The sequence below is a fragment of the Copadichromis virginalis genome, linkage group LG6, assembly GCF_057382275.1.
Source record: "Copadichromis virginalis isolate Kocher_CV1m ecotype Utaka linkage group LG6, C_Virginalis_male_GT1.1, whole genome shotgun sequence".
NCBI classification, from domain to species: Eukaryota; Metazoa; Chordata; class Actinopteri; order Cichliformes; family Cichlidae; genus Copadichromis; species Copadichromis virginalis.
This window is the reverse complement of record NC_140623.1, coordinates 25,069,550-25,093,920: the sequence shown is the minus strand read 5'-3', so window position 1 is coordinate 25,093,920 and position 24,371 is coordinate 25,069,550. Positions and strand designations below refer to the sequence as shown.

General features: G+C 40.5%; 2 protein-coding genes across 4 annotated transcripts; one reads left to right on the top strand and one right to left on the bottom strand.

Annotated features, from left to right (window-relative positions):
- Nucleotides 1-872: 872 nt before the first annotated feature.
- Nucleotides 873-11,942, bottom strand: crmp1 (collapsin response mediator protein 1). 2 transcript variants are annotated; one of them, XM_085459447.1, is made up of 14 exons: nucleotides 10,584-11,942; nucleotides 8,758-8,846; nucleotides 8,339-8,523; nucleotides 8,033-8,197; nucleotides 7,523-7,584; nucleotides 7,340-7,420; nucleotides 6,478-6,546; nucleotides 6,267-6,387; nucleotides 6,036-6,192; nucleotides 4,403-4,544; nucleotides 4,141-4,311; nucleotides 2,900-3,079; nucleotides 2,237-2,402; nucleotides 873-2,123 (listed from the first exon to the last, which is right to left on the bottom strand). In XM_085459447.1, exons 1-14 carry the CDS (start codon nucleotides 10,932-10,934, stop codon nucleotides 2,032-2,034), a joined length of 2,031 nt encoding a protein of 676 aa, XP_085315573.1. In that variant the 5' UTR covers nucleotides 10,935-11,942; the 3' UTR covers nucleotides 873-2,031. The 2 variants fall into 2 exon arrangements, with proteins under 2 accessions (XP_085315573.1, XP_085315574.1); XM_085459448.1 differs by lacking the exon at nucleotides 10,584-11,942 and adding an exon at nucleotides 9,747-10,570.
- Nucleotides 11,943-13,139: 1,197 nt separating this feature from the next.
- Nucleotides 13,140-23,635, top strand: wfs1a (Wolfram syndrome 1a (wolframin)). Of its 2 annotated transcripts, none has more exons than XM_085459440.1 (12): nucleotides 13,140-13,292; nucleotides 13,710-14,270; nucleotides 16,546-16,625; nucleotides 18,201-18,345; nucleotides 18,421-18,594; nucleotides 18,864-18,944; nucleotides 19,028-19,167; nucleotides 19,313-19,450; nucleotides 19,546-19,791; nucleotides 20,483-20,761; nucleotides 21,986-22,149; nucleotides 22,329-23,635. In XM_085459440.1, the coding sequence occupies exons 2-12, from the start codon at nucleotides 13,715-13,717 to the stop codon at nucleotides 23,512-23,514; spliced, it is 3,189 nt and encodes a 1,062-aa protein (XP_085315566.1). In that variant the 5' UTR covers nucleotides 13,140-13,292; nucleotides 13,710-13,714; the 3' UTR covers nucleotides 23,515-23,635. The 2 variants fall into 2 exon arrangements, with proteins under 2 accessions (XP_085315566.1, XP_085315567.1); XM_085459441.1 differs by having other exon boundaries at nucleotides 13,175-13,194.
- The last annotated feature ends 736 nt before the right edge of the window (nucleotides 23,636-24,371 follow it).

Here is a 24,371-nt window from a genome sequence, read left to right as displayed (position 1 = left end):
AAATTTCACAATATGCTAAAAAGGTTAGCACTGTTGGTTCACAGCAAGAGGGCCCTGAGTTCGACTCTGCCAACTGGCCGGGGTCTTTCTGTGTGGAGTTTGCATGTTCTCCCCGTGTCTGCGTGGGTTCTCTCCAGGTACTTCTTTGCACAATCCAAACACATGCAGTTAGTGGGGTTGGGTTAATCGGTGTATCTAAATTTCCATGTGAATGGTTGTTTGTCTCTCCATGTTAGTCCTGCATCAGATTGGTTTTCATTCAGTCTTGATCTATAAAAAATGTAGTGTTCTCATTCCTGTACTCATTTCTTTTCAGTTTAGCAACTTTTTCTACTGTGATTTATAAATTGTAATAATAAATTATATAATTATATTTATAAATCAGTTTTTCAACCTTTTGCATGTGTAAACCTTTTTGGGGGGGATTGTATCTAATGCTTTTAACAGCAACGTTACCTAAATCTTTCTGATTAACTACATGCAGTTTATGTTGGCAGCGACTTTCCTGTATAACAGTGACTCTGAAGATTATTAGATTATTTTTATATGCATAACACAGTATTTAACTGAGCCTCTATAAAAGGAAATGTATCTCCAATCTTAAACAAAATACAATAAAGTGAAAGAATTATAATTGTGCTTTAGTTTGTAACCATTACAACCTATCAAAACTGGCTGTTCTAAAGTTTCCTTTCAAGGTGTATTACAATAAATAAGGCCTTTGATTTAACCTGAGAAAATGCATTCAGTAATTCTAAATTTAGAAAAGACAGAGACAGATCGTGAAAAATTATATTCAATCATCTGAATTTTGATTACGATCAGAATAACAAATGATATTACTAATAACTCACAGTGTGTTTGTCTTACCATCATTTTTGACAACAGTCCAGTCTTTATTAAGTGGTTCCATTGGTGACAACAGACAAGAGTAAACAAAACAGAGAAACACTAAATGTACTATAATGAGGAAAATGCCCAGAAATAAATAACTGAAACAATAAAAGATTTAAAAAATAAAAATAAAAAAACCTGTTCAGAAGTTCTTTTTCTGCAGTGAGTTTAGCATGTCATTACAACAAAGTTCTTATTCTGGTGGGAGTGATTGGCAGCAAACTAAGCACGCACACTGAGAAGTCTACATTATGTAGGTACATCAATCTAGAACTTAATTTAGTTCACTTGTTTCTGTTTTCACTTTGACTGCTTATCTACTTTCACACAGAGTGTAAGAGAGTACTGACACATTTGCATATAGTATCTGGTGGTGGAGAAAAAAATGCATTCCTTTCGAAATTTACAGTAATTTAAATTGCATGAATATGTTTTTAACTAGGTAACAACTGCCTCTGCCCACAGTGGATGTCGTTAGGGTTTTCAAACCATACATATACCAATATAAGAATATGCTTGTGCTGTTGAATACAAATGTGCTTTGAGTTCATTTTAAAGTGTTCCTCCATTGCAACAATAAACCACAAGTAGTGTAACATCTAAAGACGCGTCCATGCAGTGTAACTGATCCGCTTGAGCCACAATGAAACAAATATTGCCAAGATATTAGAACCAGATGCAGAAAAAAATCTGACAATTCTTGAGCTGTCCACCATGTGGGTGGAAAGGAGCACCATGTCAGACCCACACGGTAAGATGTGGGAGGTGAGGAAGAATAAGAAGGAAGTCATGCTCACAGGAAATAAGTTTATGACATAACACTTGGGCGACGGGTTGGTTGGAGGGGGTCCAACACTGAATCTGTGTGTGTGTGTGTGTGTGTTTGTGTGTGTGTGCCTGGAACGTGACTTTTTATTGATTTGAATTATTTAGCTGATTGTAACTCACACACCTTTTTTGGATTAGAAGTAGAAATGTGCTTTTTTTGTTCTGAGTGACCATGACAAACCGATATAACAGAAACGGTCACGTTATGCCAAAAAAATGCAAAGGTATTCATTCAGTCGTACACATACACTCGCACACACTCAGTAGGTGAAGCGTCGCACCAGCCGTGCTTCATATGTATTCAAGTATTCAGCCAAGGCTGGTGATGTTGGAGCGACCACCCGGGGGTGCTACAATGCGGTGGCCAGAGCGACGTGGGATATTGTCATCAATCTGTGCACCTAAAATGAGGACAAAATTTATATATTAGATGGCTCTAATTGCAAAAGAAATCAATTTTGCATAACTGTGTATTTAGAGTACATTCTGTTTGAAAATATATTACTTTTCTTACCTGAAAGGCTGAAGTTGGACTGGTGAAGATTACGTATTGGTGGTGGCTGGTGAGAGGTGGGAGAGGTTTTGGCTGACGGTGAAGGAGTAATGTATTTGGGAGTCGGAGCAACATCATATACAGGGCCATCATATATCCCCCGAGTTACACCCTGCTTACGCTTTACCTGGGCAGAAAACAGACAGAGACACAAACAAGCCAACCTATTATTCATTCTTTAGAAGCGAATGGCCTGCAGCACATTAGTCTCCATAATGCGGGACTAATTGGCTCATTTGTATTTTGCCTGAATCACCTACTGGTGAAAAAAGAGAGAATAATGATCATGTTTCTAATCAATTCAGCTCCTGTTTTGTTTTGTTTTTTTTCTTTTTCATTATCATAACATAATAATCTGTACAAAAGGTAAAAATAAACATCCCAAATTCCTCCAACCAAGGTTAGGTTGTACAATTATTTAATTTACAGAGTCTTCTTCAAATCTTTATTTGCCTCATTTTGGGGGCATATTTAAATTTTTACCTTTTTATGAGGACTTGCAGCAAGATAAGGAAAAGAAATCCTCAAACATCTACTATCCAATTAATCTTTCAATGAAATTTTTCAATGTGACATTTATAACACTGTTTTTTAAGTATTTTTAAAATCTTCTAAATACTCTACCTCATTCCTGAACTTTACACGCTGGTAAGCATAATCTGGGAAGGGTTTGCGTGGAATAAATCGACCGGTGCCCTGCTGAGCATGCAGCTTTCCTTCTTCATACACCACCTGGCCTTGAATCAGCACCAGCACTGGACCTCCGCGACATTCCAGACCCTCGAAGATGTTGTACTCTGCAGCCTGTGCAGAGAGAAAATATGAGACAAAGAAGTACAGAAAACAGAGGATTATTTGATTTTTCCAAATACTGTACAGTGTTTAGCCTCTCTATGCAGTCAGGGCAAGCTTGTTTTTTATCATAGGGTTTAATAGATGCAGCAAAATGCAGCATATGAGAAGATGGGGGATAAATAAGTGGGGGGCAAGGGGATACGGGGGGTGACTGTATAAATTCAGGGGGATGGGCGGAGATATAACAAAATGGGTGAGGGGTGAAGGGAGATTATAATTTAAATCTGGCTTCAGTCTGGATTAGGGTCTTTGGGAGTGGCAGAACGGACCAATAAATGAACTACTGTGTATTGAGTTACATTTTTGAAAGCAATTTTGTTTTACCATTTGCCTATAGCTCATTTTGTTTTGCAGATAGATTTAGTCTTATCCTTCACACAGACACAGCTGTCTGTGTGATAGCTGCTGCTGTTGAAAAAGGTGAAAAGGCTTCATCTGTGATGCTTAAAGGATTAAAACAACAATGTCCTGATAATCCACGGTCCACAGCGTGAACTCGGGAGCATGGTTATTGTTCCGTGTCATTTTCAGTAGACTCGGTGTCGGTTTCACAATACGAAATTTCACTTGCCATCTCTGATTTTGAGAGAGAAATGTACAAAATGCACATTTGACCGCACATTTGCTCAGACCCGAACACAATAAGAATGAACAGCTATTCATGTGTAAACTCTGTCTCATCTGCCTTTACGAAATATTATTTTAATTAATTTAGGAAAAAACTTTTAAAACATTGAGGCTTACTATTTTGGTTCTAGCACACATATATGATATATACTGAGTAAAATAAAGCTAGACTTGACTGCATATTATTATTCAGGTTTCTGTTCCCCTCCTGTGATCTTCCACATGGTTCTTATCCTATTTTACACTCTGCAGTCTCCCATGAAACCTTCTGTTGTGCAGCCTCTGTCTAGACCTCCCCCCTTATTTTATTAGTTCTTCTCCCTCTCTCCGATTTACCCACCCTCTCTTTTCCCTCATCATCTTTCTTTTCTTTTTGTCCTCACCGACTGCTGGAGTTTGGCAGTGATGGTTTTGACGCTGTCAGGGTCCCAGATGACAATGTCTGCATCAGAGCCCGCAGCTATCCGACCCTTACGTGGGTACAGATTGAAGATTTTAGCAGCGTTGGTGGATGTGACTGCCACAAACTGGTTTTCATCCATCTTCCCCATGGCCTAAGGGAAAAAGAAGTGGATGTTTAGAGTGCTACACAAAAACCTCACACCTACACAAAAGAAACAACGAAAACATGCCCTCATTGCTCACCACTGCCTTTTCCCAGACAAAGCCCATTCTCTCCTCGACGCCGTTGATTCCTTCGGGGATCAAGGTGAAGTCATCTTTACCAATAGCTTTCTGGGAGGTGCTGTAAGCGCAGTGAGAACTGCCCACCACCTGGAGGTCCCCACTGTATCAAGGCAACAAAATGAAGTGAAATCATCAGCAAACACTTAAGGATGCAGTCATTGACTTGTCTAATGTTAAAAGGTTCCCTGACAAATTGCTAAAAGTTTTAAACCCCTCAGAGAGCTCAGTCTGTAGAAATAGCAACAAATCAATAAAATAAAAATGTTTACGTTAAAAAAAAAAGACAGAATGAAGAAGACACATACAGAGAAGTTATTTTTTAACCACTAGCCACCAGGTGTCCTCACTGAGCATGTAAGGTAAAGTATGTCAAGTCATGCAGTGGCCTATTGCAGAAAAACAGCCAACTGAACTACAGAGAATGGTGCAACACAGCTGCAGTATCAGTCCTTTAAACATTAACTAGATTAATGCTCAGTCTGGTCTGCATCATTAAAGAAAGCCAACAAGACTTATGCTCGCTTTAGCTCTGAATAAATAAGGCTGAATCCGGCTGATAAAGAATTGTGATTGTCACGGTTCAGTTATAAGACCTTTAATTTATTTGTTAATTACAGTGATTACTCCGTGTTAGTGAGCTGTGGGATCGTCACCTTAATGCCAAGAAAGTGCTTATTATGTAAATAATGGGCTTCACTGAAATCTGAGGAGGAAAAAAAGCTGTTCTTGTGTTCATGTCTCCGAAAAGAACCTAAGGATACACCCCGTTGTTTCAGGAGTGGCTCAAAGAAAACAGCAGTATCACACCACCGGCTTGACAGCATGGACCCGCCTTGAGAAGTAGGAGCTTCAGACGAAGGGTGGAGAAACAGAGGAAGATAGAGGAGGAGGAGAAGGAGGAGGGAGGCACTCGGTAGCCAAGGCAACAGATAATAGAGGTTTCAGTGCTATTTGTGGAATCGGGGGCATTTTAAAATGTGCAGCTGGAAGTTCTCCGCATTGTGTGTGTGTGATATGTGTGACGGGTGCGAGTACTGTGTCTGAGGTAATACCTGAGGTGAGTTTGGCCTTGACTTGCACTTATGCATAGGTACAAGTTAACCAACCATTATCGTGTGCTTGACTGAATATACAGTAAAGTGGCTTCCAAATGATTATGTAGTCCTTAGTCTGTAATTAAGTCTCTCTTCTCTTCTGCCTCTCCTCACACCTTCACCTTCTCTCCATCTGTTCTTCTGTTTCACTGAAGTTTGATCTAAAATTCTGCATAACACTAGCAGCTGTTTGTGGCATGAATACCAAAGAGTGTGTAGGGGTAAAACGTAAGAGTCTCCTTTTGTGTCTTCGATCCTATTTGCATTTCACATTGAGCAGAGGTCATACTGTAGCTAAATTAAGCTTTTGTCTGCCTTTACATAAATACTAAAAGTTTTTGCCTGTTTTAGGGTTTATGAAACACTCTTGACACTGCACATTTTCTCAGACTTCATACAAACTACTTGTTGTAAAACTCTGGAGTCTTCTATAAATTAAATTACTACAGTTTTTAGCAATATCCATTCACTGTTTAAAAAGAAAAAGTGAGACGTACCAGGCCAGCAGGGTGTGAAGATGGTCCGGGGTTGTCTGGTCAGGACTTAAAGGTGGAGAGGTCACGTAGGCAGCAGCCTTGGCCCAGTTTTTGCTCCAGTAGTGCGAACCATCAGTGGCCAGGCTAGCTGTAATTGGCTCTCCGAAAACCACCGAACCTGAGAAGAATAGTAGAATGGTTAATTTCATCCTTAATAAAGACAGAAAAGGACATTATATGATTAAGAACTACCTTTCCTCCGGGCCTGGGTGATAGTGTCAGCTGCACTCTTGCTCATCACCTTTGTGATGTAAACAGGACAGTTCACACGATTGCCAAGAGTGATGGCACGGAACACCGCCTCAGCCTCCAACTGCACAGGAAGGGAATAAACTAGAGCCAAGAACCTATACAGTGGCAGGTGAATTGATTAACAGTGAAGCTATGGGGGAAAAAAAATCACCTCTTCGGGACGACTAAGAGGATGGCCTTCTGGGCCAGTAATTCCCATTCCAAGTATTTTTTGCTGTTCCTGCAAAAAAAAAATTTTTATAAGAATAACAAAAGAATGTCAGAATTATCTTCACATGCAATGCAATCACTGACAGCTGTACATACAGTAACTGTACAGCCATGTTTGAATGCCTCTGATGAGATTTCAGGAATTAGAAATAACAAATCTTTTGGCCTGTCAAGCTAAAATAAATATGCAGTGTAATCTTCGAAAGCCAGCGCACAGCTGGAAGATTAAGCACATTTCAGTTTCTCTGAAAACCTGGATGACAACCAGATCCCCACCCTGCTCCCTTTTTAGTGTTTGTTTGTTCTCTATGGGGTTGATATGAATTTTCATCACCTATCTCCCTATTTCTCTTACAGTTAGTTTAACAAGCGTGTCATGATCATTCATCAGCACTGCAATTATCTTCCATTACCCTGATTCATCTTCACATACATCAAAGTTTTTGCCATAATTGTCTCATTAATCTGGGCCATCATTTCCATGACCACAACTAATACTTGCCATCACTTCTGCTAGCTATATCAGCACCTTCACCCTCACCAACTTAATCACCATTACATAATCATCATCCTCATTAGAATAATAATGGTCAACTTTAATGGTGGCCTAAGATAAACATGTCATTCTCAACTGCAGCTGCAGTTGCAGGCGTATTAATCCTTGCTTTCTCTTTCTGAGAGATGCAGCATTATGTAACAAGAATATCTCTAAGCTGTGGTGCATGCTGGAGAGAGCAAAAAAAAAGGCAGCAGCACTTACCTACATAATAAGATATCCTTTTTCAGCAGGCAGTAGCACTTACCTGAGCAATAAGATCACCATTTTCAGCGTGAACTAACACCACAGCACCCAGCTGCTTCAGAAATGAGAATGCCTCATACAGCTAAAAGACAAGAACACCAATTTTCAGATTTCTACTGTTAAAAACAGAAGCCAGAAGATTCGTACAGTACAGATTCGTGGAATTTATGAGTATAAAACATACCTCTGAATCGGTCATCTGGTACACATCCTTATAAGCCATGTATACTTGAAAGGAGTTGATACCTGGCAACAGAAGAAACAATGAACGGCTTCATAATGAGAAAGTAAATACTCAGGAGCGTGGATAATAAAGACAAACTGTGAGTGAGTAGGAATGGGAAGCAGTGCGTGTTTGTGTCTAGCCAAATAATACAACTCCTAGAAGGAAGCTGGACACACAAGCAGCTGGTTTATCTCGTATGGTGACTTTTAAAGCTGCCCCAGAAGAAAATGCTAATTTTTCTACTCAAACAGATTACAAGTGAAATTTGCACATGGCCACAATGACAGCAGTGAGAACAATGGCTCTCTATAGTGTCTTGACTCTAAGAGGATTCAGCACTTTAGCCAAATTGTTTCTAAATCTGTCCCTATTGTTCTTGTGAAATGTGCCCAAACTAGGGATTGAAACAAGAACTGCAAGAAAGGCCACATCTCTAAAATATCATAAAATAATTAAAAATGGACGTACCTTTGTCCTGCACCAGAAGCTCCAACTCATCTTTAACATTTTCATTCCACTGGGGGATGTCTACGTGCAGAGAGTAATCACAGCAGGCTTTCTTGTCTGCGGCCTCCTGCCAGCGCTCAAACGCCTCCAGCAAACTGTCACCAGGCTGAGGGGCTACATGGTCAACTGAAAATTAGGAAGGGCACAAGGCATAGAAAAAAGAAAGAGCGTAATCAGTATTTTGAAACACTTAAAGACAAATGTAGATATGGTATGTGCTATACTGTAGCTGACACTTGCTGACTAAGTCTAAGCATTCACACTCACTGATCATAGTGGTGCCCCCAGCAAGTGCAGCCTTGGTGCCCTGAAAGAAGTCATCAACAGGCTGTGTGCCCAGATAGGACTTCATCAGGCAGGTGTTAACATCTATTCCACCTGGTATCACCATGCGGCCATTGGCCTCGATCACCTTGACTCCCTCAGGGACAACCAGGTTCTCCCCCACCTGCCTACCCAGGATAAGATGTGCAAAAACAGATGAATTGATGAAAGGGAAAAGGAAGCCAAATTATGGAGGTGTGAAGATTATGGAAAAGATTTGTCATGGCAAAATACACATGGGAATGCAAAAGGGTTGAGAAGATGGAAAAGAACACAAAAAGAAAGGAAGAGCAAAGAAATGTAGAAAACAGCCTGTGTAGTGCTTAAAACAACACGCTCATACAATGTCCCCAAATACGCACTTGATGAGCCCGTCTTCAATGTAGACATCTGCATAGAAAGACTGGTCATCATTAACAACTCGCCCTCCTTTGATCAGCAGCCTTTCACTCTGCAGGGGAAAAGCACAGAAAGGGAGATCAGGGAGGGAGAGGTTGAACTTAGTCCTGACATTTTGATATATTGCACAATCAGTTATGTAATCCATGGCTTTATAGCAATATAACATGATGTGGTGTAGTGTGGACAGAAATGCATGGCCACACAAGAGCTGTACCTGAATGGGGCGCCAAAAAAAAGTATCTTTCTGTTATTTCAATTATGTGTGCAATCAAATACTGAACATTCACAAACAGGGTGTTGAAACCAGCACGTTTTTTGTGAGACCACCACGTGTCCACACCTTCTACTACTACGGATGGTGCCTGGCAACAGCATTAGGAAGATGTTACGTCTCCATGGTAACCAGTGATCAAGCAGAGTTTGGCATGACGACAGCTGACGGCTTGCCAAAAAATCAACGTCTTTGACCAATGAGAAGGCAAAAGGGGGGAAGAATATGCAGACATTATTTGTGTCTTAACCTTCAAATTCAATGTGTAACTCTAGGCTTAAGATCCATTAGACACTGGATAATTCTCAAATAACAGACGTGCCAAATGTGTAAAATCCACGCTTGAACACAGACTGAAAAGGATGCACGTCGTTTGTTAAAATCTAGCTTCACATTTCGTTGCTTTTAAGCAAGCAATTGTCACTTGCTCGACTCCAGTTTCGATCGCACACGTCAACCGAGTTAATCTCTCTGACAGGCAGCGAGATTATACAACATTATCCAACCAGGAGCGAGAAAACGCGCTCAAACACAACGCACTGTCACCTTTCTTTGGCGTGCAGTTTCTCGTAGGGGCAGCATGAGAAAGCCTTAAGTGAGGTAACTTTCAGTAGGAATTTAATCCGTATTCATGCATACATGACTGCTGGTCGCTGCTGAGCAGGCCGGCTCGCTTACCGTCAGATGGGGGATGCTGTTCTTGGACCCAGACATGCTCTTTCCGTCGCTCTGCCCCCTGGCAGTTAACTCAGAAGCGAATTATACCGACTCCGGCGCCCCTGCGCGGCTTCCTGCTCCCCTTTGTCTCCACTGATGTGATGTGGGTTTTGTTTCCGTGTGTGACAGAAAGCGAGCGATGAATCCGCCGCCGTACGGCTGCGTCAGGCTGCGTGGCGCGCGCACAGTGGAAGAAAGCTGACGTTCCTGTGGGCGCGCGCGTGAGGAAAAACTCACAGTCACCGTATTGCCTGACGACGTTCACGACACGGGGGGGGAAAGACAGCTATAGGCCGTATGTGAAGACACGAGCACCCTCACACCCACTACACACACACACATCTTACTTCAAAGCATAAACAATGCAGCGTGGAGGTTGGGTGGGGGTGCATGTTGTCTGTCGCTGTCCGATTCAGCACCACGGCAAGCAAAAAATATGTGTTGCTTTGTTGCGCGCGTTTTGCGCCTTTTATTGAGAATTTAAGCTTAACGCAATCCATAATAGCCAAACTGCAATGCACCATAAAAAGTTCATAATTTATGCAAACTGACGCCTTTGTCAGGAAAATAACTCCTGGTTCCTGGTGTCCCAAAACGAAACCAGCATAGCTTTTTTTGGTGGTTTATGAGTAAAAATTAATTTTATCCTCTGCGTAGGCCAAAGGTTTAACCAAAGGTTAAAGTCTAGTGGCACTTACTGGTGCACTTCATTAATAAATTATAGTTAGGGAACGACGGAGCCATTGCACTATCAACATATGTCAACAAAAAGCCACAGATTGAAGCTGTCAGTCCTACCTTGCCATTAGGACTTTCCGTCCCCGATGAAAATCTGACCTCAGCACCACTGCGTGCTTCGTTTCTCTCTCCGGGCGAGCCGTTCAGCGACGACTCCCGGGCCTCGCTGGGCGTCTTGCTAATGGGGTCACCGGTGTCTAAGAGTCGTTCCCGGCTCCCGCTTCTCGGGGTGCGGCTACCTTTTCTCCCCACCGCGTAGTTTTCGAAGTCTATGGTCTTGCTCTCAAACGCCCCCTCGACGGAGCTGAACATACCATAGGTCTTCCGCTGGTTCGGCCCGGTGGTGATCGGCCCTGCTAGGTAGACAGGTAGCTCATCCTCCCGGTTCCACTGTCTTCTGCAGTCAGACATATTGGCTACAGTGGGAGACGCACACTTCCCCCCCCAAGTCTGAAAGGATGGAGACGGCTTTGCTTATTTTACGTCTAACCGGGTCACAGTCCCGCCTCTCCAGGCAAGCGCACTCATTCGATGATGTGAACTGGAAAAGCAGCTCTCTTCGGGCAACCTAGAATCCTTCCTCTTCATACACACATGGTGCAGTGCTCCCGTTTTGACAGGACTGGTGGCGTGTCAGTGTGAACTAGTTTTAAAGTGAAGCATTCGTGCTGAAAGAATAAGTAAGCACATCTACAACTTACCCCGATAAATTTAGATTCGGTGTTTTGGCCTCTTTGTGGAGGACCTCTTTGTCTCTCTCCAGTGTGCCCCTTTCTCGTGTTTTAATGTGGGGGGTTGTGTCTGAGCAAGACACATCATTATCATCGGATTAAATCAGCATCATCTTTCCATCCACATCTGGGGGGGATCATCCACAAAGTCCATGTGCCTTAGGGGCTTAACTGCGGTTGTCACACAAAGACCTGCTTTACATCAAAGACCATGCGAGCTAAACGAGAGCTAGCCTTTCTAGTTCCTTCATCTTCAATTATGGAGGCCTGCCCTTCCCAGGGCGCTCCATATGTACTCTCGGAAACGGGATGAGGGTGGGCGGCGGCTGTCCCTCAGCACTTGGACAGGTGGACCGCTACAAACATTAACACAGCAATAATACGTGCACACGCATTATTATTATTATTATTATTATTATTATTATTATTATTATTATTATTGAAGGAAACGGTTTCCAGGGCCTAATCCGTGGATCGACTTCCTTCGAGGCGTGGACGTCTATCAGCAGAGAATGTACCTTCACCTATCAGCAGAGAATGTCCCTTAGTCTGTAACACAGTCAAATATATTCTCAAGTAATATTCAAGCATGCCATTCAGCGTGTTAGTACGAGCTCGGGAGCAGCTTGGGAGAACAAGAAAACAGAGACTGCTTTAGATTGTCTTCCCAAAGTGACTCAACTTTATTCACAAGTACAACAGTTTATATGGTAAAATTCATGAGACAGCAGATTATCAGTTTAAACCAGTACAGACCAAGATAAGGCAGCGTCTTCCTGCCCTTGGGTGAAGAAGCATCCTTTGTGTAGTGTATCAGTTCAGCTACAATTGTGATTATCTCAGCGACATATTTTCAAGGCACAAAACAAAGAGTTCTTACATTAGTGAAATCTGAAACAAACCATTTGGCCTTCAACAGGCGTCTAAAAGATTAAGAAACTAATGTAGCTGAGGGAGTGATCTCTGTGGTATTTCAACCTTGTACCAGCCTGTGATTCTCACACATCAATTCTTGGGTCAAAGAGAAAAACACTGAAACAAAGGGGCCTTATTGAATGACAGAGTTTTCCTGCATAATGTCACTATAAAACAATATCCAGTAAATGCTACCATGGTACTAAAATACCTAACAATTATTATTATTATTATTATTATTATTATTATTATTATTATTATGTATTTGTCCTCTTTAGTATACTGATACAAGTGTTTCTCTACTACATGCCTCATAATGATCAACTACACTGATGTAAAATCCTGTCTCTCCTTAATGAAATAATGAAAGGATCATAAATCCTCGTCTAATAGAACATCGGGTATTAATAACAATACGACATTTACTTTTGAAGTAACCGAGAGATGGTAAACAGGTATACATAAGAATCTCCTATTTTAATTCATATGCGATTGTGTTTGTATCTGATGATTACAGCAATTGTGACTTATATAATTATCTTGGTTTTATTTATTAGTCATTTTAATGATTTCTATTTTACTTTCACAGCATCTCAGGGTGCAGGATCGCTGTCCTCTGCCATATGGAAAAGACACAATCGATTAAGTGTAGGCCCGTAGCGTTTGATCTGGGACCCCGTAATCTACTTACATGTGTCTACTGCTCTAGCTATAGCTAAAATAACTGTACGTCCAGGCTTGAACTTTAAAGCAAGACCTCAAGTTTGTTTGTTTTTTCTTTTTAAAATTGGAAGTGCATTGGGGAAATGTTTAAAGAATCGCCATAAAACATCCGCAAAGCATCTGTCACAGGTTTAAAAAGCTAAAAACCAATCAGGTAAGCTGTTCCTTTGACGGACATTTGCAGTCCTTGCAGTGCGAGAGCCTGTTTTAAGAGGGCGGGCCACAAAGTTGTGGCGTCGTTTATAGCCCAGAGTTTGACGGCAGCGAGCAAGTGTGCGTCTCTGGTTACTCGGGGCTGTTTGGTGAGGATTAATCTGGAACATGGAATACACACTCAACATTCAAATCCAGGAGGGTGATTGTCTTGAATCCTAAAGAAATCTGCTCATTTAGTAAACAGGTAATGATTATTGCTTTACTGTATGTCATCATAGCGCAGTTTTAATGTTGAAGATTTGCTCTAGTTACTGACGTTCCGAGTTCTCCTGTTGCCTATTACTTCATGTCAGTCCCTGCTTGCTGCTCTGATGCTTTAATGCGGAGTAATTACAGTACTTTCCCAAAGCACCTCTCATTTACCTTGCGTTTTCTCAAATTTTTATGCTGTTGTATATTTTTTTAATTAGCCTTTTTCTTGCTTTGCACTTTTAGCCTGCTTTATGTAAGAATTTGTTAAGTTCAAAACTTCAATGAGAAGATCTGTTGTTATGGACGTAAAATGTCTGTAGGTGAATCCATCAAATTCTGTAACAGGGAGTTCAGAAAGTTCACTACCCAGCTAAAATATACATTTTCTCTCACCCTGTTTTTATTTTAGGAGAGATGGAGAAGGATTTGTCATCAACACCAACTAGTGTCAACGTCCAGGGGTCGAGCCCTGTCCTGGATATGCCCTCTTGTCCATCCCCCATGCAAATTCCTCTTACACCCATCTCCAGTAACCTCTCTGCTTCTCCCACTCAGCATGAAAAATCACCAACCTCTCTGGAACCCAGAAAATTACCCAGTTCTTCGCCACCATCTACACATACTACCGCTAAACAGATGGATCCCCCCCTTTCCTTAGACAAGTCAAAGCCCTTATCTCCTGCTGTGTCTCCTAGCTCTACATGTAAAACCGTTTCTACTAATCCCTCCCTTAGTGCTCCGATCAGAACACCCCTACCAGCTTCTCTCACCCTTGCTGACCCTCAAACTTCCACAATTTCACTCACTTCCGACCTCACATCTGCCTCCTCAACAGCTACTTCCACCACGGCTTCCACATCTTCATCCATGGCCTCCGCAAAACGCACTTTTGCTTCCATGGCCAAACGGGTAATCATACAGGAAAGACTTAGAAAAGCTGAGGAAGAGGATGCCTTTGATGAAGAGGATGGTAAGAATAGTTTCATTCAAATTGAGGGATTAAATGACAGATTTTGAAGGTTCAGTGCTGCTGAGAGGATGTCATAGACCAGTTGCTGTGTTAAGGTGATAAGCCTTCTGCATGCTTTGGAATGTCTTTTCATGTAACCCTGTCCCGAGGAAAACACAACTCTTGTCAAGAATCCAGAATGCAGATCCACTTTGGCTTCCTTTGTTTACTCATTTGAATACCGTGCTGTAAAACATTTTGGGATGCTTTTTTTCCCAGTGAATTAAACACAATAATCGAAATAATGCAAAAGGCTTTTACTTAAATATCTCAGCAACTTGTTATGGCTTGCATTTAAATCTGTAGGGCATTACACAGGGACATTATGACTTTGGTAGTCTAAAACTCCAATATGAGGTTCAAATCTATGAAACAATATTAGTTGCGTTGCCGTGGAATTTTGTGCACAAAGTCATGTCCCCTCATTGATAGAAATAATACACCTTTTTCATTGTACATCATGATATGTTTCATGTATCACAATAAATATTTTATCTGTCAAGTGCACTAATTTTATAACCTCACTTCCAAAAGTTGGGAAGGTGTAAATGCAGTTTTAAGAAGAATGCAATGATTTCCAAATCACATAAACTCCATATTTCGTGGAAAAATATACAAAGGCAATCTGTAAAATGCTGAAACTGAAGAAATTGTATTGTCATTGAAAAAATATGAATTTTGCAACAGAAAAGTTAAACAGAAGTTGCTCATTGTTTAATAAGTCAATTTTACAGCCTAAATTTGGTTGGTTAGCAGCATCACTGGTTTAAAAATGTCTGCCAAGAGTAACAATAGGAAGGATTCAGCACTCTCTGAAAGTTTAAATATGCAAAAAAGTATTACTATTTAAAGTTTATTCTATAAAAAAACAAAGCACAAAAAGAATTTGATTGTGTCATTGTACACTCAAAAATTAACACTCGCGTTCATTAATTCTCTCTGGCACAGATTCAACAAGGTGCTGGAAACATTCTACAAAAATTTTGGTCCATTTTAAAATGACAGCATCATGAAGGTGATGCGGATTTGTTGGCAGCATAACAATAAAGTGAATTTCCTGCCCCATCACATCCCATAACTGCTCTGCTGGATGTAGACCTGGTGACTGTGGGGCCCATTTGGATACACTGAACTTATTGTCATGTTCAAGACACCACCCGTTTGAGTTTCCTGACATGGTGTTTTATCCTGCTGGAAGCAGCATTTTTTTTTTTTTAACCCTACAAGAAGATGGCTAACATTGTTAGCAACAACACTCAGGTAGCCTGTGGTGTTTAAACTATGCTCAGTTGATACTAAGGAGTCTACAGTGTGTCAAGAAAATATCCTCCCTAAACCTTGGTACAATAAAAAATGCATTGTACTTTCATGTTGCATATATCAAAATCTGACCCCACTATCCAAATGTCATAGCAGAAGTCAAGACTCCTCAGACCACGCAATGTTTTTCCAATTTTTGTGTTGTCTGGTTTTGGTAAGTATGTGGGAATTATAGCCTCAGTTTCCTGTTCTTAGCTGACAGAAGTGGCACCTATTGTGGTCTTCTGCTGTGGTAATCCATCTGCTTCAGGGTTTAATGTGTTCTCAGAGATACTCTCCCTTGCATACCTTGTTTGTGAAAGTAAATATTGAGTCTCCTAACTGTCTCCTGTCTCCTAACTGTCAGCTTAAAGCAGTATGGCCATCTTTCTCAGACCTCTGGTAACAACAAGGCATTTTTGCCAAAAGAACTGCTGCTCACTGGATATTTACTCTTTTTCAGACCATTCATAGGAAACCCTAGAGATGACTGTGTGGGAAAGTCCCAGTAGATCAGACTGTATAATCAGATTTTTATGTATAATAATAAAACTGTTCATAATGTACATTTTCCTTAAGTACTTTAGAAAACCGACACTCTTGTCTCATTGACATTTTGTGGTATTTCAATATATTCCATAGCTGTTGGAATTGAAAACAAGATCCTGGCTTCACCAGTTGGAGATCTGCTATGCGTGATAAGCTGTGACATTTGAAATGCAGTAAGGGCTAAAGTTGAAGAGTGTCAAGCCCTTTTCTTAATGGACAGCGGGGGGACAGTTATGAAACTTTTACAGCTGACAAGTGCTGTGAGGTAAAAACTGGGCACGGTGTTGCTGGAAGCTTTGAGGTTTTGTCAAAAAGTTATTGGCAGTTAATTAAAATTGATATACATGATTTTTTTTTTTATTAAGACATATTGTGTCCTCTCCTGCAGATGAAGAACCAGAGGAAGACGTGTCTGTGGAGCAGCTTGAGGAGAAGGCCATAGGCGGTGATGCCAGAGCTCAGGCCCGTGTAAGTGAAAGCACATGCACAGACATGCACAGACAGGCTCTTGGCATTGTTTTCAGTCCTGCAAGCTGACTCAGTCTGGTTTTCAGCATGTGCCTATTTTGGGCCACTTGGAAGATGATCCCACAATTTCAGTGTGACACACTAATATACTGTCATACTTACAAATCATTAAGAAGTGTAAAAGTTAAAGCATACTGTAGCATGTACTGCTGCTGTATAAATAACAATGCAAAATTCACACTCTGTTTACTCCATGTTGTCTGCCAGCGCAAACAAATTCAAGGGTGGTAGAAGTGACATTCCCAAGTGTCTTGTCAACATTTGGTTCAACATTCTCTTGCCAGATGTCATGTATTTGCACATACCCACTGTCTAAATAAGGAGAGGGTGTGCATATCTAAGAGAACACATGCAAACCTGAGACCATATCAGTACAGCAGCTGGATGCTGAGAAGCATTGGTAGGCTTTCCATTTGTGCATTATGGTATCCCAATAGGCAAGATACACATTATAATATTTACAGTACTGTCCAATACTCCAATTCAAAGCTTTATTTTATTTTAAAAACATTTTGTCACTCTAGCAATTAAAATAAGTTTTATGATGGTATTTTCTTTGTTTGTCTGATAGACACAGGAATACACAACTGCAGAACCATTAAAAACGAAGACACATCTGATTCCACACAAATAGGGACATTTAATAATAACTGAGTGAGAGGGAAGTTTATGAAATGACAGTTAATATTAGAAAGCAGTCACTTGATATGCCACAGGGGCCACTGCTGCCCCTGTTAGTTAGACATGACGAATGCCCCGACGGCTACAGAAACAGAAAATAATACATTCTGAAGTCATGTGTTCTTGGTGCATTATATGAACTTTACTATGAACTGTTTTGAATGGAGCTCACAAACAAGTGTAAATCCAATAATCCTTGAGGATTGTTCAAAATAACAAGAGAGCTACTGGAAATACAAGTTCCTGTTTAATTACATTTTTGTGCCACTGCAGATTAATTTTGATGACAGTGAATGTCGTAGCTGGAGGTGTTGCTTTTTTTTCATCTGTCTCTCCCATTTTTTTCATAATATTAATATTTTAGGAATACCCTCAGGGAAGTTCTTAAGCTTTAGCACAAACGTTCACTTGATCTCAAAAATGAAATTATTATTATTTGGTTACTAAAATTCAGAGGTCAGTGTGACCTCACGTAACACATTTTTGGCCATAACATGCATACACCAATTATGACCAAAACACTTCACATACATTTTTAATGGGATAAAATTAATATGCGATTCTGTTTCTGTCCAAAATACAAAAGAAGCTCAGCTATGATTTCACTATGGCATAATGTTTTATGATAACACTTTTTGGGGCATTGTTCACTGCTGTATCTTGGGAGCTAGGAAAAAGATTGTAGTAGACATACAGTTTTGGACATACACGATTTTTTGTAGTTTTGCCTTTAACACCACAGTATAACAAGCTTGCTTAAATACATATCCATGCATGCAGTACATTAAGTAAGCTGAAATAATCTGGCCCTTTTACCTCTCCTCTGTCTTTCAGCTTGGTCAGCACTACTTGGGTCTTGCTAAAGAGAAGGATAGTGAAACAAATAATCTGCTGGCTGTTAACTGGCTTGTTAAAGCAGCGAAACAGGGAAGAAGGGGTGCAGCAAAAGCCCTGCAGCGCTGCTGGATCCAGAAAAAAGGTTCATTTAACACAAGTATCACATGTGTTAAAGTCTTTATGTTTCTGTTCTATAACTTAAGCTCACTTCCACTAGGAATCACTCCAGAGAATGAGGCTGATGTCCGCAGGTTGTCGACAGAGAGTAAGTTTGAGCTGGCAGTACGCAAAGCAGCCATGCTGATGTACTGGAAGCTAAACCCAGACAGGAAGAAGAAGGTGACTGTATCTGAGATGCTGGAAAATGTCAACCAGGTGAATGCAGTTCCAGGTAGGAGAGACAAACTCAGCCACAGATATTTTGATAAATTCATCATTAAAAAGTATTAACTATTTTTGAATGGTGAAAATAATGCTGCATGATGTACTAGTGGCTATACCTAGAAGGATTTAGTATGCTGTTATGCAATAGCTGTCACTACTGCTGGAAATATGAGATGCCCCTGTGTGATTTTAATATTTGCAGCTGTTACAATGAATAGTTTCATGTTACCAGCTTTCATCCAGCTCAATGGTGGTGTGGTCATTTCTCACCAACAGGTGGCACTGCAAGCAGCAAGGTTCCTGTCCCAACTTCGAATCAAGCCCAGAAAGTGTTGGGGAGCATGGTCAGCAAAGAATGTAGGTATCCAGAGAGGGTGGAGGAGCGGACCAGAAACTATATTGCATCTCCACCTGTAATTATATCTCTCTTTATCTCTTAGCCAGTCAGATGGTGGACCTGGATGAGTTTGTTGAGATGACTAAGAACTATGCACAGGGTATTGCCCCGGCTACTCCCAAGAATGGCAGCCAAGTCTCAGCCACAACTGAAAGCCCTGCACTTCATGACAGTCGTACAGGGGTAACAAAAAAAAAAAAAGAAAAGAAAAGAAAAGAAAAAAAAGGTTTACACTTTACATAAGCAGAAATAAACTGTTACTTGAACATAGTTTATTTGATACAGCATGGCTGTGAATGTGTTTGTGTTTGCAACTGTGTTTTTAAAGCACAAGGCTGAGTCAGTCTCATCAGGATGCAAGAAGTCAAACAAGAGTGCCTGGAGTTTTGGCCGAAGTGGGATGATGCTGCACACTAGTGAGACCGGAGCCTTTAGAAGGGCCATGGACATGAAGTCACAATTAATAGTACCTGTTACCTCATTATTATTTCACATTTTAATAGTCTTTTAAATGTGTTGATATTCTCTGTTCATCTTCATATCCGTCTCTCTTCTCCTCAGATGCTGCAGTACCCACTGCATGCAGTTGTTGAGATAAAGGAGCATCTTGTTGATTGGGCATCACGGGCCGGTGTCCAGTGGCTGAGCACAATCATTCCAACGCAACACGTCAATGCTCTCATTTTCTTCTTCATCATCAGCAACTTGACGGTGGATCTGTTTGCTTTTGTTATCCCTCTGCTTGTCTTCTACCTCTCCTTCATCGCCATGATCATTTGCACGCTGCGTATTTTCCAGAGGACAAAGGTGAGCATTTCCTTTCAGTTTCATTTAGTAATTTTCACACAGTTAGCAGGACTGTCAGAACCCTGAAAGTTTACATGAAAGTTTATGAAACAAAGTAATTTCTACTGTAAATGTGCATTTATTTTTGCATTTCTCCTTAATCAATGAAATTATGTAGTGCTCAACCAATTTATTACACCACAACCAATGTAAGGTTTATGCTAAATCTGCCCTACATTAACAGTACTGGTAATTATCAAATTACCAGTAAAAAAAAAATACCACAATCAGTATTTTTAATGCAAAAATATAATTATTGTTTCAAATTTACTGTGTTGCTAAAAGTTGCTTTTTATGCTAAATGCTTTTTATTCTGCAAACTTAGTATTTCTGACCCCAAAGATACAAAAAAGGGACACAATCTCAGATTTAAAATTTGCAGCACATTAAAAAAATTCAACCAACCTCAATCCACTTTGAATGCCTATAAATCAGAAAATATTTATAGCATGAATGTAAACTTTGCGGACGACATTTTTGTACAAAAAAGTCAGCTAATGCTAAATGGGATAGGTGAGAATATGTTTTCTGTTGTTGTTGTTTTTTTTTCTTTAATTTGTTTGATATTGAATTTCAGTCTAAATACCCTGCATTTAAATTTCTTTGGAGTGCTTTGCTTCCTTTCACTTGTAAACTTTCCCCCTTTTTCTAGACCTGGGAGAACTTTAGTGCCCTGACATCTCTGCTGACACGGTTTGAACCTGGCCTTGATGTGGAGCAAGCAGAGACAAACTTTGGCTGGAACAACCTTGAACCGTACCTCTATTTTATCTTCTCCGTCTTCTTTGTAATTTTCTCCTTCCCTGTAGCAGACAAGAATTGGATCCCCTGCTCTGAGCTCTCGACTGTGGCCATCTTCTTTACTGCTGTCAGCTACCACAGCCTCAGCCCAAATGCCACAGCATATGCACGCCGGGCAATGGTTATAGAGGTCAATTGACTGAGTGATTGAATGATCAGAATTACTGTCTTGCCTGTTGCTAAGTATAATTTACACTAATAATATTGCTGCTTAATTAATCATTTCATTCTTAATGAAATGATTTGGAATTTCTAGGAAACCACTTGTTTGCCTTCTGTCATAAAAACGTGTAGCAGCAACATGACATTGATAACAGAGAAAAAATATTTTTGTAAATACTGGGAAATCTCAGATTTGGGAGTTGAAGTTTTATTTTGCCTTGTAAAACCAGAGTTTGACATAATTTTCTAGTAATGCCTTTTTTAGGCATAAGTTGCATAATTAGCCTGATAGTGACCACATGCTTTCATTCACTCGTTGTTGTGTACGCTGTGTGGCAGGCAGAGGTAGGACCCAAAAGCAGGACTCAGACACAAAGGGATCAACTGAAAGACGCAGCTGAGACTATTTAACCACAAGGGTACTAACAACCAAAAACTCAGAAATTAGCAACTAGGAACTATAAACTGGTAACAAACAACTAGGAGATTAAAACTAGGAATTAACAAGTAAAACATGGCACACATGGCAAACAGGGACAACACGACAATGTGCAGTGGAAGAGAGAGGACTTAAATACACACATGATAACAAGAGGATGGGACACAATGAGAACTAATACAGACAAACAGGACAAGAGAAGCAAAACTTAACAAACTGTACACACTACGAGAGACTGTCAAAATAAAACAGGAAGTACAATAACCACACAGACAAAGACTAAGAAACAAGTGTTTGACACTGGGACCAGGGGAGAAACAGACATGGGAACAAAACTGACTGAGGAGACAGAAAAGAAATACTAAACACGGAGATAAGAGTAAAACAAACATGAAGACAAGTCTGATAAAACAGTCTGTGGAACATAGGAGAGGCATGGAAACAGAACCTGAAGACTAGATGGCAAAACTAAGGCCAGAAACTACAAGTATTACACAAAACAGAAAAACAACTAAAAGAACCAGAACTACGGATATAAACTAAACCATAGAATGGGTTAAAGGGTTTTTATGTGTACTTAACCTCAGTTTTATGAATGGAAAACATGCAATGCTGTTGTGCAAGGTTTTAACAAATGTCGACAAAAATCTCTTTCCTATTTATAATCTTAATGTTTTTATGACAGTGAAATAAAACAGCCTTCTCCAAGTTAATCAAAACCTCTGTTGTGTCCTTGCATTTGGTTTAATCCAGATGGCATCATCTCTCTGTTGCCTGACGCAGTTCTTGCCACAGAACATGACGGCGCTTCATTTACTGGGACGCACCTTCGCCACTCTGCCACTGGGGGAGTCTGTGGTGCTGAAGCTCAGTCTCCCCTGCTTGCTTTATGTTTACCTGTTCTATCTGTTCTTCAGGTAAGAAAGATTTGGACAAACTGAAATATTGATTACTTATATTAGTAAAATTCTCAAACTGGTCTTACTCCTGTCTGCCGTGTTGTTTTATTCTATGTTAAAATGACAGATTTACTCTTCAGACACTTAAAGTAATCTCAGAACTTTTTACCCCCTCCTTTTTGTTTCTCCTTCCTTAGCATGGCGAGGTTGCGTGGTTTCCGGGGAACTTACTGCTTCCTGGTTCCGTATCTTGTGTGCTTCATGTGGTGCGAGTTCTCAATGGTCCTCCTCCAGAATTCCACTGTTGTGGGTCTAATCCGCACTTGTGTGGCTTACTTTCTCTTCCTGTTTGCCTTGCCTGTTCTGGCATTTGGTCTCGCCACCATGCTCTTCATCCAAGTGTTTAAGTGGTTCCTCGAGCTAGAACTGACAAAGATGATTGTGACTCTGGTAATATGTGCGATCCCTGTCACCTTGCGGCTGTGGACGCGGTTCAGCACGTCCATTCTGGATGTCTTTCGCTCACTGACTCATCGGGGTCCAGTCAAACTCATTTTACTCTGCATCTCCATGGTCCTTCTATTCTTCTCTGTCTATGTGTACCATGCAGAAGGTGAGAAGGTGTACAACTCCACCCTTACTTGGAGTCAGTATGGCCAGGTTTGTGGGCCTCCTGCTTGGGAAACCAAAGGCATAGCCCAGACACAAATCTTCTGTAGCCACCTGAATGGACACAGAGTCACCTGGACTGGGTGCTTCAAGCAAGTCCGTGTGGCTGAAACAGAGAATGGGGCACAGTCTGTGATCAACATGTTGCCGGTGTTTGTGGGAGATTGGCTGCGCTGCTTGTACGGTGAGACCTATCCCAAATGTGAGCCAAAGAATGCCGCAGTTGCAAATCTGACAGCTGCAGATTTGACAGCCAGTTCTGCATCAGGGCCTGTTTCACTGCCAATCCTCCTTCTATCGCAAGATGAGGAAGAACTGTGTCAGCTCAAGGCTCTGGCTAAACATACCTGCCATGTCAAGCGTTTCGACAGCTACCGCTTTGAAGTGACAGTGGGAATGATCCAGGATGAACGTGGAGAGAGAGAGGACCCAGCCAGAGATATAGTCCTAATGGCGAGTCATGAGTTCAGACAGGTGCTTCTAAATCTGAGCCCTGGTAATAAGGTGGAGTTTAGCACCAAACTGGAGGGACGTCTAGGAGCCAGAGCTCCAGCCTTTGAGTTGAAAGCTATCCACTGTCTTGACTGTCCTTCTTCAGTGCTCACTGGAGGCAGGCAGGTGAAAATAGAGAGAAACTGGAGACATACCACAATGAAAGCCCTGAAGTTTGCATTTGATTTTTTCTTTTCCCCATTTTTGTCAGCAAAAATTTAAAACTAGTAATTAAAAGTAGAAATAAAATAACCTATTTGAGTCTCTCCAGAACATCATCTTGTTTCTTATGATGTTAGTCTAGAAGCACTGATGCAATTAAAATAGTATTTTTTTAATTGGATGGATCTATAAAGTTTGTGTTCCTGTGCATTAGTTTATGCAGATCCTACTTTTACTTCATCTACAGCAGTTCAAGAATCGTCAGACACCAACTTTGGCAAGACTCATGATCTGTTTTATTTTCAAATCCATTTTATGTCTAGCTAGAGTTAAACTTATACACACACAACTTAATATATAATAATATGTTATAATATAGTTATAAAGAACTGGAAGATTGCTGTAATTTGATGGTATCCAGCTGTATGCAAGAAGGTTAATGCTGGGTGCTGTTCTCCTTTGAATACCTAGAAAACTGCACATTTGTTGAAAACAAAATAGCGACTGAGTAGATTTTATATCTGCCTTTGTATTTAGAAATTTATCTAGAAATATAGTGTATGGTTAAGATATTTGCATTTGTATTCTGTTTATATTTGTGCATTTTCAAATGCATATTTAAATATTTTTATGGAAATATATGACACAAATTTAGTGATAATATATATGCATTTCTGGCTTCCTCTGTTAGGCAATATTTTATGATGTTGTCTTTAAACTTCCTGGTCTTAACTTTAATTTTAGCATCAGATTTTCCTGTCTCTCAAGCTATGATGCACATGCAGTCATTTTGAAAAGCCAGCATAAAACTTTCATCAAGGGGGGGTTGCAGTAAACTTGCAGATTTTTGTATTACACATATCAAAATGCATCAAATGTGGTGCTGTGGATTATACACAGATATCTACACTTTGGTC